At 41.9% G+C, this 15,522-nt stretch overlaps 1 protein-coding gene across 2 annotated transcripts; it reads left to right on the top strand.

The window, feature by feature from the left end:
• Window positions 1–327: 327 nt before the first annotated feature.
• pigr (polymeric immunoglobulin receptor) lies at window positions 328–8,208 on the top strand. 2 transcript variants are annotated; one of them, XM_037085062.1, is made up of 8 exons: window positions 328–480; window positions 1,083–1,427; window positions 1,510–1,591; window positions 1,798–2,024; window positions 3,627–3,714; window positions 5,404–5,492; window positions 5,621–5,670; window positions 5,789–8,208. In XM_037085062.1, the coding sequence occupies exons 1-8, from the start codon at window positions 432–434 to the stop codon at window positions 5,858–5,860; spliced, it is 1,002 nt and encodes a 333-aa protein (XP_036940957.1). In that variant the 5' UTR covers window positions 328–431; the 3' UTR covers window positions 5,861–8,208. The 2 variants fall into 2 exon arrangements, with proteins under 2 accessions (XP_036940957.1, XP_036940959.1); XM_037085064.1 differs by having other exon boundaries at window positions 3,630–3,714; window positions 5,789–5,880.
• Window positions 8,209–15,522: the final 7,314 nt, after the last annotated feature.

The following is a 15,522-nucleotide window of genomic DNA, read 5'->3' as shown; positions in this document are numbered from 1 at the left end:
TTTGTGTCACTATCATGACTTGCCATGGGAATATGTTATTTCATCAAGCTTGTTTTTTTCCTCTCATTTTCTTTCCTTTAAAGGGGCAATATGTAGAATTTTTTTGTTGAAAACACTGAGTCATCAGCAGGATGTGAATAATTAGCACCAAGACTGAGAAAAAAAAAAAAAAAAAAAAGAACAACCCATGACACTTTTTAAGTTATGGAAAAATATGGAAGTGGCTTGTTCGCGGCAGATCCACGTATTTCTGAGATGGTTAGGTATTTGCTAGAAGTATTCCTGACCGGCATCTATGCGGTTAACATCTGGAACATCTGGAACCAACTTATGGTCACGTGACCGAGGGGAAGCTGGCCTTGCGGAATCTGCAGTCTGTGTTTACACAAGGGAGAACATTTGCTTGGTGAACCTCACACTGTCGGTGAAACATGCCGAAGCTCTTCGTACTTGCCCTCGGCCTGTTACCATGGATCCCAGGTAATTACTGTGAACACTGAGGTTATTTATTTGATATGTGTTGCAGAGGCTGTTGGATAATTGATGAAAAAATTGAGTTCTTTTGGCTGATGAATGTCTGCTCTGAAGCCCCCTCGCTTTATTCTCCTGTTAAATAGCGGCACTACAGTGTGAGATGTTATTTACAATCCACTTCTCTTTACTATTTTATTACTTTTCTGTATTAATCATCTGTTGAAAACAGGCGGACCACTTTCAGCGGGAGGCTTTTGTGTTTTGCTTTCAAATTCTTCCAAGCTTCTGGTTTGTTTGCCCCTTGGCAAGAGTATGCGTGATGTTTATTTTGTCAAGTCTCCAGAGGCCTGTTATATTTGTCCCCACAAATCTCCACTATAGAGGAATAATCCTATTTTGGAATTAGAAAATATGGAGAGGGAAGTTGAAGTAGGAGAAGTGTTTTGCCACAAAGGAAACTGAAACCTAAATGTGGTACAAGTATTGCTCAAGGCCACCCTCCCCTCGTCCCCTTTATTGCTTCCACTGTGAGCGACTGTGCTGTTCTGACTGCAGCATGTATAAAGTTCAGGCCAGTGTTCAACGTTAAGTCTTCTTCGCTCCATCAGCCGTCCTCTGCGAGGCGACCTCCGGCCGAGAGCACGTGGTCCTGGAGGGTCAATCCCTCACAGTCCCGTGTCACTATGAGCCTCAGTATGCCGGCCATGTAAAATACTGGTGTCTTGGGAAAACGAGGGAGTTCTGCACCAGCCTGGCTCGGACAGACGGCCCCCGTTCGGCCAGTCCGGCTGAGGACAAAGTCAGCATCTCTGATCACGAGGACCAGCTTTTGTTCAGTGTGACCATGAACAACCTGAAGGAGGTGGACTCTGGGTGGTACATGTGCGGCGTGGAGATAGGCGGAATGTGGTCAGCCGATGTTGTCACTCACACTCACATCAAGGTCATCCACGGTGAGTCACGGACTGATTTTCAACTGATAGACGGTCGAAGGACAAACATTGTCACGCACCACAAATGATTCCTCTCCTGCAGGTCTGTCAGTGGGTAGCAGTCAGGTGAGCGGGGAAGAAGGGAGTAGCGTGACAGTGGAATGCCTCTACAGTGAGAGATACAGGTATTTGAGTTTCCCATTCACCCCATCACACTTGTGTCAGTTTGCATTCACCATCAGATCACGTTGAGCCCTCATTTATAGAAACGAGCGTTTATAGAGCGGCAGCCCCGAGACACATGGTTGTTTGTTTCGAGATTTACAACTCGAGCTAAAACTCTGACGGACAGTCAGCCCTCACTGACTCCCCTGTGACTGCCTGTCAACAGAGAAAGCGAGAAGAAGTGGTGTCGAAGTGGAAACTCGAGCTCCTGCCTGCTGACGGGTTCTGAAGGGAGCTACGAAGACACTTCAGTGGCCATCAGCGATGACAGAACTAGGACTTTCACGATAACCTTAAAGAAGCTGCAGCTGAGAGACAGCGGCTGGTACTGGTGTTACGCAGGACAACAGAGGATAGCCGTGAGCGTGGTGGTCACGCCTCGACCCACGACCAGTAGGTTCCCTGTATGATTACTTAAAAACTGATATCACGGTGTTTTCCCTCTTTGCATTCAGTGGGGATCTAGACAGTCATGTTCATCGAGCCAGTCGTTCATTAATGTATCGCTCAAGCTGCATGAACAAGATTTGGTAACACTGCATATGAAGACACATTTTAACCTATAAACATACTTATAATGTGTTACGTTATGTAGTTGTGGGGAAGATATGCGAATGTATTAAAGAATATCAAAATAGTTAGAAATTCTCCGCCAAAAACTACAGAGTGCCCCTTTAAAACGCAACTATAGCTCTGTATAATCAAAGTTATAAAGAGTCAGTGGTATTTATGATGCTTTATTACAGCTGCAAAAAGTCACTGCAAAAATAGCAAATAAACCTTTTTCTCCTCAACATACACTAACATACATTATACTAATGTTTAGAATGCATTATGGACAATGGTGGAATGATTATATGGTTATTGTTATTGGGATTTTTGACACTCTAGAGCCAGTGTACAATCTCTCCATTCTGGGCCTCTGTGGAAACCTGGTGGGGCAACATGGCAGGCTCTGTGGCAGAGGGGGGACTCCCTAAAAACTTGGTATTCGGTCCCGGCGGATGTGATTTTCCAGGATGTAGTGGTGCATGCCACAGCAAGCTCCGTGACCGCCTCAATCCGTGCTCTGAGTGCATATCGTTTTTCAATGATCTGTGCATTCAACCTCCTCTATGTGTATGTGCATAGGCTTAGGGTTAGGGTTAGGGTGCGTGTATCTGATGACCTGGGAATGAGACTGTGGTGGAAATTTCTGTCAATAAAAGAGTAAAGTCAGATCTGTCTTTTCAGTAAGTTTAATCCAACCATCTGCAGATGGACTCACCACACAGTCAAATTCATGAGCCGAGTGAATGAGCCCAGAGTAAAGGAGTGTTCACAGTTTATACACAGATATCAACAAGGTCAGGGGAAGAGACAAGCACTCTCAGTGCCAGCAGTGATTAAGCTACACACATACGTACATACAGCTATCCCAATCAGACAGGCTTCTCATCCACACAAGACATAAAGTTAAAACTTCATGATGCATGAGTTTTGGCTGGTTCGTGACTCTATTACAATCATATAGGGCAGAGGTTAGGTGTTCATACATTTGCATAAGAAATCATATTCAACAAAATAGTTCAAAATTCATCAACCCATAATGAAAAGGAATTTTTCCATCACAAGACCAAACTTGTTTTTTTTTTTATTGTACTGAAAGTTTTTGGATGAGACTTCAGTCCGGAAAATTGGAAATCTGTTGATCCGAGCAGACCAATCAGTGCATTGTGGGGAGTTGAGCTCCTGAATGGTATTGAAGACCATTAACATCAGGCATTTGCGGTTATAAAAACAGGCACAGTTTTGTCGACTCTGTGGCCTTTTCCCCACGTCAGTTTTTCAGCCGATGAAATGAGAATTGCAGCTTTAAAGATCGATATGTGTTTGTGACAGATGGCAGGACTCCGAGGTCTCCGAGGTATCGATTATCACGAGTCGCAAACACTCTTTTGCTTATGGCAGTACATCATTTCACAGCTCTGTGTGTAACATCTTTATCTTCACCAGCAGTGTCTGTGACACTTACACCGAGTCAGTCTGCTGTACGCCTGCATCCAGCCAAATCCATCACCCAGCAGTCCTGGAACGGTCACAGGTAAATGTATGGCACTTTGTCATTAGTGTGCTTTTTAGCGTTTCCTTCAAAGTATTTAATGTTAATCTGATCTGAAAAAGCTAACAGTGATAGTTGCATCATTCGCACCTTACGGAGACTGCTTTCAAATGAAACCAAGCCCTCAGCAAGAGAGCACCAGGCTTTGAAGCTAATACTACACAGTGACTCAGCCATGTAATTACAACCTCACATTTTGCACAGGAGCCCAAAAAGACTTTCTCCCATAAGCTTTCGCTTTGATAGAAGTGGCTGTAAAACGGTAGATCATTTTTTTCAGCATCACTCCCCCCCCCCCCCGTGAAATGTCTCGTTTCACTGTCACAATTTGTTCCATCCAGTCCTACAACATTTGGGAGGTCTGGACGAGCCGCAAGATTAAACGATTTTCTCCCCGTTCAAGTGAGGAAGTTAGCTTGGCAGAAGCTTCCAGTGAGCACAATCCAGGGGCCCCACAGTGTGAAAGGTCTCTCTTGTGACCAGAAAGTCAAACTTTTTTTGGCTTCGTCACTACCTGTTCAATCTCGGACAGCTCGGTATGGCAACACCACGAGGACATGCCACCTGCAAAACTGCAGTAAAACTGGAAACTTTGTTAGGTTAGTTGATGATAACCATTAACCTAACTGAATTTTCAGTGCTAATGATCATTTATGATGTGCAATTGCCTGATGCAGCATAGCATTTTATTCATTAATGTGTTCTGGAAAAAATGTAATTATATGCCTTGTTGACTTTGAAAAAATATCAGCAGACTGTGAAGAAATAACAGTTTTGACTTAATGTCGTTGCTGAGACGATAAGTGAAGTTAGCATGCTAACCAGCTAGCCCTGGGCCTGAAAAACCTCTTTCTCCCAGTGGTCCAAAGCTTCTGTGCTTGTAAAACACAAACACCCCTGCGGTAGCCTAGTTTGCTTGCGAAGCTAACTGAGCTATGACAAACAACAGTTAGCAACAGTTAGCAGTTACCCTGGTTGTATGCTGCTGCCCTTTGTTGGGAGTATGAGTTCAACGGGCCGGCCAATTCTTACATACTGCACCTTTAATGTCCATGTCAATAAAGCCCCTTTGAATAGAACAGAACTGAGAAGGCCACTACAACAGGCGCCCATGCCCCACCGTCAGAAATAATCACCAGCAAAAATCATCGTAATCATCAACTGACTTAACAAACTTCTTGTTTTACTGAAGTTCTGTGTGTGTGTGTGTGTGTGTGTAAGGATGCCACCCTCATCAGGTAGTGACAGGCTTCAAGCGCCACCATGCAGCTTTTCAGAGGAATGAGCAGGGCTCCACCTCTGAAGCTGTATCCAGTTCTCATCATACGCCCATGGATAGGACTCCTCCAGGGACACATCGACCATATTTAAATCCACATTTACACATAAAATTTCGAAGTGCCGATCCTTTACCACACCCCCATGTTTGAGGTGATGCCTTTCACACTATTAACCATTATGGAGGCTCATCTCTGGCATCATGAGGGAGTTCACTCAAGTTCAGCTCAGTCAAGCGCAGATAACGATCATATCAGTCTTGCCCAGGAGTATCAATCTGTCATCATCTCGGCTGTCATGTTACTATGGAAGAACAGATGCAGCATGATCAGGCGCTGCTACTGAAGCTGGCCCCTGTGATCAGACCACTGTGTGTTTGTGTCTGTGTTTCAGCCACATCATGGTGTCTTTGCTCCCGTGCGCCTCCTTAATCCTCCTGGTGGGCATGGCCATACTGGCGTGGCAGCTGTGGAGACGCCACGGTGAGGAAACTTTCTCCTTTCTTATAATATTCAACATTAAATCTGTGCAGAATCCCAACTCTTACCTTCTCTACAGGTCTATGAAATATTTCACACACACTGAATATAACATCTCCGTGGCTTTACAGGTCCTTCATATCCGTTCCTGGAGAGGGATCCCGAGAAAGCAAGAATCAATGTAAGCCCCCGTTAAAATATCTGTCACTGTTCTATTACACACTCGGTCAAAATAAACACCATTATCAGGGGCATGTTTGAGCGATTATCGTACTCATTTTTCTTTCTGTCTCCGACAGCCGCACTGTGTATGTGACCTGCAGAACAATGCTGTCATTTTCCACAACAGGGATTCCCAGGACATAGCTTAGTCAGGCCAATGCTTGTTGTTACACATTGTAATTGAATGTAATTTTAGTTTGCTGCACACAGCACAGGCTTTCCTTTAAGTTCTTTTTTTTTCAAAATGACCTTTAAAGAAATGTATGATGTGTTTTGCCTGCTGCTTTTGGCATAGGCTGCTGATCATGTAATATGCATTTGTACCATACTCATGTGGTCTTCTATTTTCATTTGGTCAAAAGCAGCATCGTCACTACCACCAAGGGACCCTGAGGTTGAGTCCTCTGTCTCGTCTTATGGAATTCCGGGATTTAAACGACCTGGTGGAGTTTACACGCTGCAGTTCAAAACGTACACATGGTACTTTTCAGGCTGAGTTTCACTCTTTTGAAACTGAGTGCGTTTCAAATTAAATACATATATGATTCATTTTTTCTCCACTGGATTTTTATGTGGGAAATGGTACCGCTCTGTCTTTAAAGGTCCATTATCTACCAATAATACTCAATGAAAGGAAATACTTAACCATCTGTACTAATTATGGGGAAAATAGGGGCCACGTGTTTGTTGTTTGAATTAAACCTGTAATAATATATTTTTTGCCCACTTGGGGGCAGCAGAAACAAGCGAACACAAGTGACCTGTGTTTTTTTCATTTGATATAGAGGACGTGTGAGTGAATAACACATCCAGCAGTTGTGCAGCAACATTAGCATTCATTAGGAGTGGTGTTTGTTATTGTCAACTCTCCTTTTAGCTGTGTTGCGGTCTCCACCGGCTCCTGAGGGAAATAGCTGGCTATGTAGCTGGAGGATAGTTGCTAACTGTGTGTGACGTTAGCGCTAGTTAGGTAGCTGATGGATAAAGACAGTACACAAACAAGATGAGTCACTAAAGAGTCATTTCCTGTATCTGTCGCCACTGGCCCGCCCCTTTAAGAACTAGATTCCGAACTGATTCTTTCACACCAAAGTAATCCATTTTTACCAAGCCACATGTATTCCGTTCTGACACTAAAATCTTTCAGACAAACAAATAGGGAGAAATTTAACCCTAATTTGCCATCGCAAACAAACTCACTTGCGATCTGAAGCAGTTGTTTTCTACGCGCCCGCATGCCAGTGGAAAGTCGGCTGGAATTGTGTAGTTCTGTGAAACAACTAAAGCAGATGAGGATTTGTTTTCAAACAATAGGAAAAGAAAAGAAAAAAAGAGACTTTAATTGCCGGATACAGCTCAATCAGTGTAATACAAGTCTCCCAAAGCCCCAAAATCCAAAATTGATTGAAAATGGTTGTTATTTACACCTTCAATGCATGGTCAAGCTCGTGCACCCACTTCAGATGGGCTCTAACAATTTTAGCTTAGCAGTTGCGTTAAGATTTTGGTTTTAAAAAAGGGTGTAAATAACATCTTTTCAGATCAGTTTTGAATCTCGGGGCCTGAGACTTGTGTTATGCCGGATTAGCTGTATGGTGCCATTTCACATATTGTTTTTTTTCTCGTTACATTTAAAAACAAGTCCCCATCTCCTTCAGTTGTTTTTGAGAATGCTGTGACGATGTTTTGGTGTGAAAGCCCCAGAAATGTTCTGTGGACCACGATCCATCACCTGCCTTTCCACCGGCATGGGGGTGAGGATTTTGTGTCATCGAATCATGACATAAAACCCTGGCCACGGCCCTGCTCAGAAGTCCTCATATCTAAAGTGTGTAATTATTTGTATTTGAACCTGCACTGCTGACAACGCTGACCTTTGTCAAAAATGGACCTGGACAATATGGGGGGAATTGTTAAGTTCCAAATTGCTGTTGTTGCCTCTGGCTGTTGCGAAATAATAAGGCCAATGTGAATGAATAAGAAATGCGACATGGTAAATCCTGTCTGCATGGAAAGCCCATTGGACTGACAGAGCTGCTTTTTCATTTTTTTTTTTTTTTTTTTTTTGCTATTTCAGTAGAAACCAGACTGCTGTGTTTATTCCATAACTAAATAATGAGATGGCTTATTAACACATTTAGGCGTGAATACAGTCTGTTTGGCTGAAAACACGTGATTCACACTGCACGAGCGCAGTTGCGTTCAGACGTCCTTATCCTGAGCAAGAAGCGAGCAAATGAAGACAGAAACTATTAGAAAGAGTTCATAAATGAGGTCTGAAAGGGAACAGTTCTACATTTCATGCTTGGACTGTCTGTTCTCATTGTGAGTCACACGACATGTGAGGAATTGTAAATTGAACGGGCTAATGAGACGACCAAAACAGCTGTGGATTCAACCAGCCCGGAACTCTTATTAATATCTTGGCCTTACCTTCATGTGTGGAAAGGCAATTTTCTTGTTTGTGAATTTGGGAAAATAAAAAATTTCTAAAGCTCGGTGTTCCTTTGTGGTGCCATGTAACGCCTCTGCGTGACTGTGAATTACTGACTTTCATAAGCATAGTGCTGTCATTGTAGGATGATAATGATTTTTTTTAATACTAGTCGCACAATATTTAAGTGAAAAAAAAACCAAAACACTCGGTTGCTGTGTCCCCACAGAGGTTCAGATAAGAGACGACAGCAGTGTTAGAAATGCACACTTTGTGCTCAATGAGCTTTGATTCGATGTCGGGTTTGATGAAGTTGGCTCAATAATCTGTATACATTTATTTATAACGCTTTCTGGGCAAACTTCCATCTGTCTTTCATACGGTGACACAGAGCTCATTTTGCAGTATATCTGCTGTCTGTTCCTAGTGCACGGACAGAAATGGGAAGAAAGGCTTCACGTTGCCTGCTCCATGCGGCCACATTTGTTAAATAGAGTAACTGGTGGATTACTCCTTTGTTGATTGCGCCTGTTTATAGCTTACTTTAGCCTTTTTCAAAGCCTCTCCATGTGTTGGCGCCGCTGTCGCAAAGACGGCATTAGCAATGGGACCACCATTAAAAAAAACTACTACTATGGCTACCATCCAAAGCAACAGAAGCCCTGCTCTCAGTGCTAAGAAAAGAGGGATTAAACAATAATATTAAAGTAAAATTAGGCAGATTTAGTGGATAGGATGCTGGTTTTGAGACATCTTGAGACATGATGGTAAAAGGAAACACATATCAGTGAGGTAACAGACACAAGACTGTCACTCTCAGTCATGTGATTTCCCCTTCCATTTACTCTTGTTACACTTGGTTTTGATCACTCTCCCTGTTTGTCTCTTCCATCAACGAGGTTCTTTTTCCTGCATTAACTGAGGATAGCAACCAGGGAAAACTATGCCATTTCCTGTTTCATTCATGCAATGGCTGACACGTGTCTATTGCATCATTATCCTATCTTCATTTTTTGGGGGGAAAAAATCAGTGAGCAGGCTGAACGGCATGGTGAAAGCAGTGCTTACAGGGAACAAGTTCTCTATGTTGCCATTTTTCTGCGGCCATTACACAATGCAAACAGTATTTACTTCAGAATGAAAAGCTAAAGCAGAAAAGTTGTCTATTGCTGGTTTAAAATTCACTTTAAGTTTTTGATACAGTTAATTGTTTTCATTTTGTCTGCAATTTTTTTATGCTGCAGTCTTGGCCTGGTCTCACTTTCAAGACATGGGAAAAATTAGAGCAACAAGGAGAAAAAGATTCCTCAAGATACCACTAGATCATTAGTCATGCTCTGTGAGTAGGGCTTTTTTCTTTTCTTCCATCCAATTAAAATGAAACTTTTCTTTGTGTGGAAATGGCTTTAATTTAGTTTACATTGTCCAACTGGGAAAAAACTGTCATTTAAAATGTCATAGCAGTTGTGAATATTTTACTTTTCTCCACTTTTATTGTTAAACAGTTCCCCAGGGGGATTTGTCTTTATTGAATTTAAGTCAAAGTTGTGCAACAGTACATGCAGGCCAATGTGGTTAAACCATAAGATTGTACCAGTCTTATTAAGTAGAAGGCAGAATAAAAGTAAATGAAAAAAAAATCAGAAAGTCTCTATAAGCTGTTTGTGTTACTGTACACCATGATTTGATGACGCCCCTGTACATCTGTAGTATCGCCAAGGTATTTAACGTCATACAATTTGTGGTTGTTATTTTTAATAAACTATGTGTTCACAAAATATTGAGTAACACCTTGTTATAAGTATTGTAATAGTATTTCACTGTTAAACTAGCTATAATTAATTATTATCATCAGAATGTAAAGAAATAACAGTCTTGACATTAATGCCAAAGATGTCTCTGTACTGTGTTGAACACATAGCTACTGAATTTAGCATGCTAACTTGCTAGTTCTGGGCCTAAAATGTTCTTTCCCCCAGTGGATAAAAGCCCCTGTGGTAGCGGTGTCAACACCAACCACTCCCCTGGTAGTCTGGCTAGCTGCACGGCTTACTGAGCTAACATGCTAACAGTAGCTAAAATCAGGGATTTATAAAAAGGTAGCAGCAGTTAGCAGGTAATCTGGTGATATGCGTTGGGGAAATTAATTTAAGGTGCTCAATTCTCATGTAGTACACCTTTAACAAACAGTAACATGCTTTATAAACCATTGATTAAGCATTTCTTCATCAAGTTTGCAAGTGATGTTTATAATACTGTACTTTGTAAATGCTAATGCTTTTTGAGTTTCACCGCCGTCTTGAGGTTGCAAGGAATCAAGGTCATCAATCTAAATGTGTTTCAGGCAGAATCAGAATCAGTGCTGCCACTAGATGGAGGTCAACCCTTTATGAAACATGTTCATTTTGTTATGTATTGCTGGTGTGTGTATGTTATTGCAGTCATACACATTCCACCCATACCCCCCCCCCCCCCCCCCCCCGACTGTTGCTCTGCCTCCGAACTCCGAAAATCAGTACATTTGTGCTCACCTTGTGCACAGCTGTTGCATATAGTCAGGCATGAGCGGGAAACATGGGGGGCCAGGATGAAGAACAAGACGCTCTTACATGTCCTGTGACAATTGTTATGAAGGCCAAGTGTTACACAAGCGAGCATTGTCCTCATTAAATACTGCACTATTCTTGTTCACCCAGAACCAAGTGTACAGGGAGATTATAATGGCTCATAATTAGGATAAAAATAACCTATTATCCACGGCTGTATATCCCACCTGAAACACTGAGGTAATGACAGTATACCAGTGTTTTTGGGGACAATGATGGCTGGTGTAAAACCTTAGTAGTCTCAGGATTGATCAAGGTGTTACATATTCTTAATTTGACTGAGTTAGTTGTTCATGTGCATCCACTTTATGCACGCCGTAGGGCTGATTTCACAGCGTTATTCCCTGTCTTGGTTCAGGTACTCAATCACTGGTCCATAAGCTGCGTGGAGAAAGAGGCACAATTTCCCGCAGTGTTTCTATAGTAACGGTATGTCACAAACAAAACACAAACCAAATGAAATGGTACCCACTTGCCAGATCCTGCTCAGCCATAAGACCCTCTGTGACTTACCCTGCGTGCCTGCCGCCTGCTGAGAGAGCATGACGAGGCTGCAAATGAAGGGACCCGTCCTGCTGCGGTGCTGCTGCTCTGAACCCTCCTGTGTACATCACCGTTAAAGGTATATCTACAGAACACACATCCCATTAAACCCTCTGATGGGACATAAGCTTCGCCCATAAACATTTAATGAATTTAGATGAACTGCTATTTAACTCTGTGAATGTCAGCTGCCAACAGTAAACCAGCGGAACCAGAGGAGAACAAACCGAATGAATTTTTGAACATTGAACTATTTTCAACCAAATGTGTGCTTGCGTGGAAACTCCAACTGAGGACAAACATGTATTGTAATTCCGTTTGCTTGATTTGACCTAGTTTCAACAAAGACCCAAAGTACAGCCTTGATTTTTGAAAAGCAGTGCACTAATCCAATGTTGTCTTGTAAGAGCTATGACCACTGAAGCTGATACCTTGAGCTGCATTTTAAAGTGCACTCCGAAAAGGAGATCTGTTCATCTTCAGTATGCTACAGATGTATGATTAAATCAAACCAATGGATGAGTAGAGAGCCTGTGAAGGAAAGGCTGAATTTGGTGAAGGCTTTTCCTCCTTCTCTGGAAAATGGAAAATTTTATTCCTGCACTGTTACCTAGATTGATTAATTGATCCTGCTTAGAACTACACATCTCAGCCCAGACACCAGGATAAAATGTTGGCAGTTAACATTTCTGCAACCCACTGATATGTTTACGTTTTTCCATGGCATAGGCTACATACCACATTGACATTTCTACAAAATGTGTCATATACAGCTGTGTTTATGGCAACCAAAAAGTGTGTTTTAAGCATTTTAAGCATCATGTTCTCCCAGCCTCATCAAGTGTTATTTGTGCCTAGCCCTAACCTGAGAACAAGCCTCGCCTTGTTGCAACAACAAATTGAAAAGTGTACCTTGAAACAACTGAAAACTTGCAACATGAAGAAATAGATTCAACATATACATTTATTTTGGGGATTCATGCATATTTTTATTCTTTCATGGTTATTGTGCAGAAAAAGCTGTGGAGCATAGTGACTGTGTATAATTGTATTAACAGTGTGAATTAAAAGTTCATCAACAAACATCTACAGTATTTCTTAGCACACATTGTTGAAAGAGCTTTGAAGTTTGGCTGAACAAATCTAGAGAGTTTATCAGTCTGAGAGGGTCTAACATTAAACCCTGAGGTACACCACAAGGCACCTTGCACGTGCTAACATTGCTAACAGAGCCAGTAAATTAAAGGGGAATCAATGTTATCCTGCAAAAATACCAATATGCTTTTTTCTTTTGATACAATTTTGATTTGAGATCTATCAGTGTTTTCCGGCCGACCAGGACAAGCAAGAAGAAAAGTCACAGCCTAGATACTGTTTGTGTGCGTGTGTGTGTGTGTGTGTGTGTGTGTGTGTGTGTGTGTGTCTTAGGTCTCTTTCATGTTTTTTAGGCAAAACCAAGCAAGTATTACAAGTTCTGTAATTTTCAATAAGATCATTTGAATGTACAATATGTAATTTATGCCTCTGGGCGTCTTTCTATTTAAATAAAACAAAATACATTTGATGAGTGTTGTACAGGGACAGCTGGGCACATTTGGTTGACTGGCTGGCTCTGGAGGAGAGAGTCTGAAGAAAAGCCGGACCACCTGGAAGAAGAAACCTCCGGGATCACATCGGAGTCTGCTCTAATCTGGATTCTAATCCGGAGATTACCTTTTTAAACTTTTGGGATTAAAAAAATCGATTTATCTTCACTGCTGTTTGCTGTTGTTTGTTCATGACTGCGGCAGTGATCTGCGGAGGTGACCTCCATTGTCAAGCGGTAATGTTGTCTGCTGACAGGAGCAGGCAGGGACCCACTCCTCTCTGTAACACTAATGATACAGGGAGGAAGATCTGAATCCGTCTGTGAGGCACGGTCATGTTTTTGCCCTAAGGGCTGGACGTTTTAATGCAGAATTCTTACGTATTACATCTTAAACCAAGACAGCTATCTTTTACAGCAACACAACAGAACAGAAATGAGATAACGTCTTTGTTGTGTTATACTCCAGCGCCCGCACCTATCCGGACATTGACAACGCTGAAGATTGATGTCTGGCACTGCTGAGGTAATTTAACCAGTGAGTTATTGAAAAAAAAACACCTGAAGCAACAGATTAAGAATAGCAGCTTCAAGCATGCTACACACAAAGCTACGTCTTCTTTCCATAAAGATTCATAAGCACCTCGGAGATCCGATTATTAACAAAGATTCTAACAGTGAAGCGCATTTCTGCCTTGATTAGATTATAAATATGACTATAATGTGCTACGCTATTTCATTTAAGATTCATCTGGCATTTAATTGAGGTCAAGCTGTATTTCTTCAGGCCTAGCAGTCGCAGAATTGCTGCTTCTTATTGAACGATCTTGGGAAAATGCCAGACTGTTTTGACCATTCACTGATGGGGCTGCAGCAGGGTTCAGCTCCTTCAGCAAAGAGGATTGTGATTTTAAATGTCACTGTCGGCGTGAGGCGGCATTCCCGCAATGTGGTCCAACTGGGTCAAGAAGCATTGTGCTCACAAAGATAACAATGGGCAGCGAGCAGAGCGAGCTTATCAGGCATATGACATTGAATATCTCTACTTTCCTAAAAAAAAAAAAAAAAAAGTGAGAGAGAGAGACTGAGATTGACATATTCAGCATCTGTATTCCATAAATTGTCCGTTTACTTACACATCAGCAAATATGAACATCGGGAAACTTTTTCAACTGTTTGGCCCTCTTCCTCATTCTAGCAGAGGCACAATCTACGAAAAAGGAACTCAAACTGCGACTGAATAAAACATCAACTTTCAAATGAGCTGCTGCTCCTTGTAATCCTCATGAAAGAAACAAAACAACCGCTGAACTACTTTCAAAAGAAAAGAATCTGAAAGAGACCGAAACACACCAGAAGGATGTCTAGCTGTTTGAATGAGCAGTGCCTTTGATAACATAAATCAGTTATCCGAGTAATGTTTATCGTACTTTGGCGATTGCTGTTATCCATGTTGGCCTTGGAGGCTCGACTCTGACGGGTCTGATGTCCAAACAGCAACGACATTTGATTTTAGAATCCTATCAAATATATATCAATCCCTGATATTCGGCTATTTGCATATAAAAAACCTTTCTGCTCCAGAGAGAAGATTCACATGTTGAACACTATGCGCTGCAAACCCGTGCCAAATCTACAAAGTGTTAACAAACTGCTAAAATATTCTGTATCATGGACTGAATATCCAGGACAAACACATACAGCATGCTGTTTTTGATAAAGCAGACTGACCTTCCTCAAAACAAACTTAAAACAAAAAAAAAACAGTTATTCCTCATTTGCCATGTGAAAGTTGTTTGCTCGTACTTTGGCAGCAAACCGCAACGGCAAAAATCTCAAATCGGAGTAAATAAAAGTGGAGTCTGGTGGGAGTAGTACCCAAGGCTACAGTGTATGCCTAACATCTACAACCCCTGCCAGAGAGAAGATGCTGAAGAAAACAGAAGCACACGATGGGATCAATATCCATTTCATGCTTCTGTAGTACCGTTGGCACTGTACAAATTATTGGTGCAACAGCTCAATTCTGACCCGCTCGGACTGTGTAAGTGGATATTAAGCTGAGTTTGGTAATTCAGAGGCTGATCTTGCCTATTGTCTTTTCCTGTTGCACTCCAGAAAACAACAGAGTAATGTTGTCACGAGTACGACTCCGGCTCAGCAGGGGCTGATGTTTTCTGGGACAGGTCACTTTCTCTAGTGCTCCTGCTTCACTTTGTCACCGAGAAGCTACAGTGAAGCACACTTGGAAACATCATTGTGTGATTATCGAATTATAAGAGGTTGTTCTGCCTATGATGATTAAAGACTGTATGCATATGTGTATACGACACGAAATGAATCTCACAGATTAACCACCCACCCCCTTTGTCTCCGCTGCCTGAGGGATGCTCCCACTATGTAGAACACCGCTTAAAAAATACATGATCATGTAATCTATGCTGCCTTGAAAGCAGTCAGGCAGTGCAACAATTTCATAAATCCCTCAAAAAACTTTATGTAAGAGATTCAATGCAAAGGTCTAAGAATCAAAAATATTACATTGTTATGAAAGAGCTGTTCTAATTCCTGTTGTTTCGCCTCCACCGCAGGATAAACCCAACAGCCAGAATAAAGTCTGGCAATGTACCTTTCAAACCATGC

The sequence above is a fragment of the Acanthopagrus latus genome, chromosome 21 (assembly GCF_904848185.1).
Source record: "Acanthopagrus latus isolate v.2019 chromosome 21, fAcaLat1.1, whole genome shotgun sequence".
Lineage (NCBI taxonomy): Eukaryota > Metazoa > Chordata > Actinopteri > Spariformes > Sparidae > Acanthopagrus > Acanthopagrus latus.
This window is presented reverse-complemented; position numbering and strand designations above follow the sequence as displayed.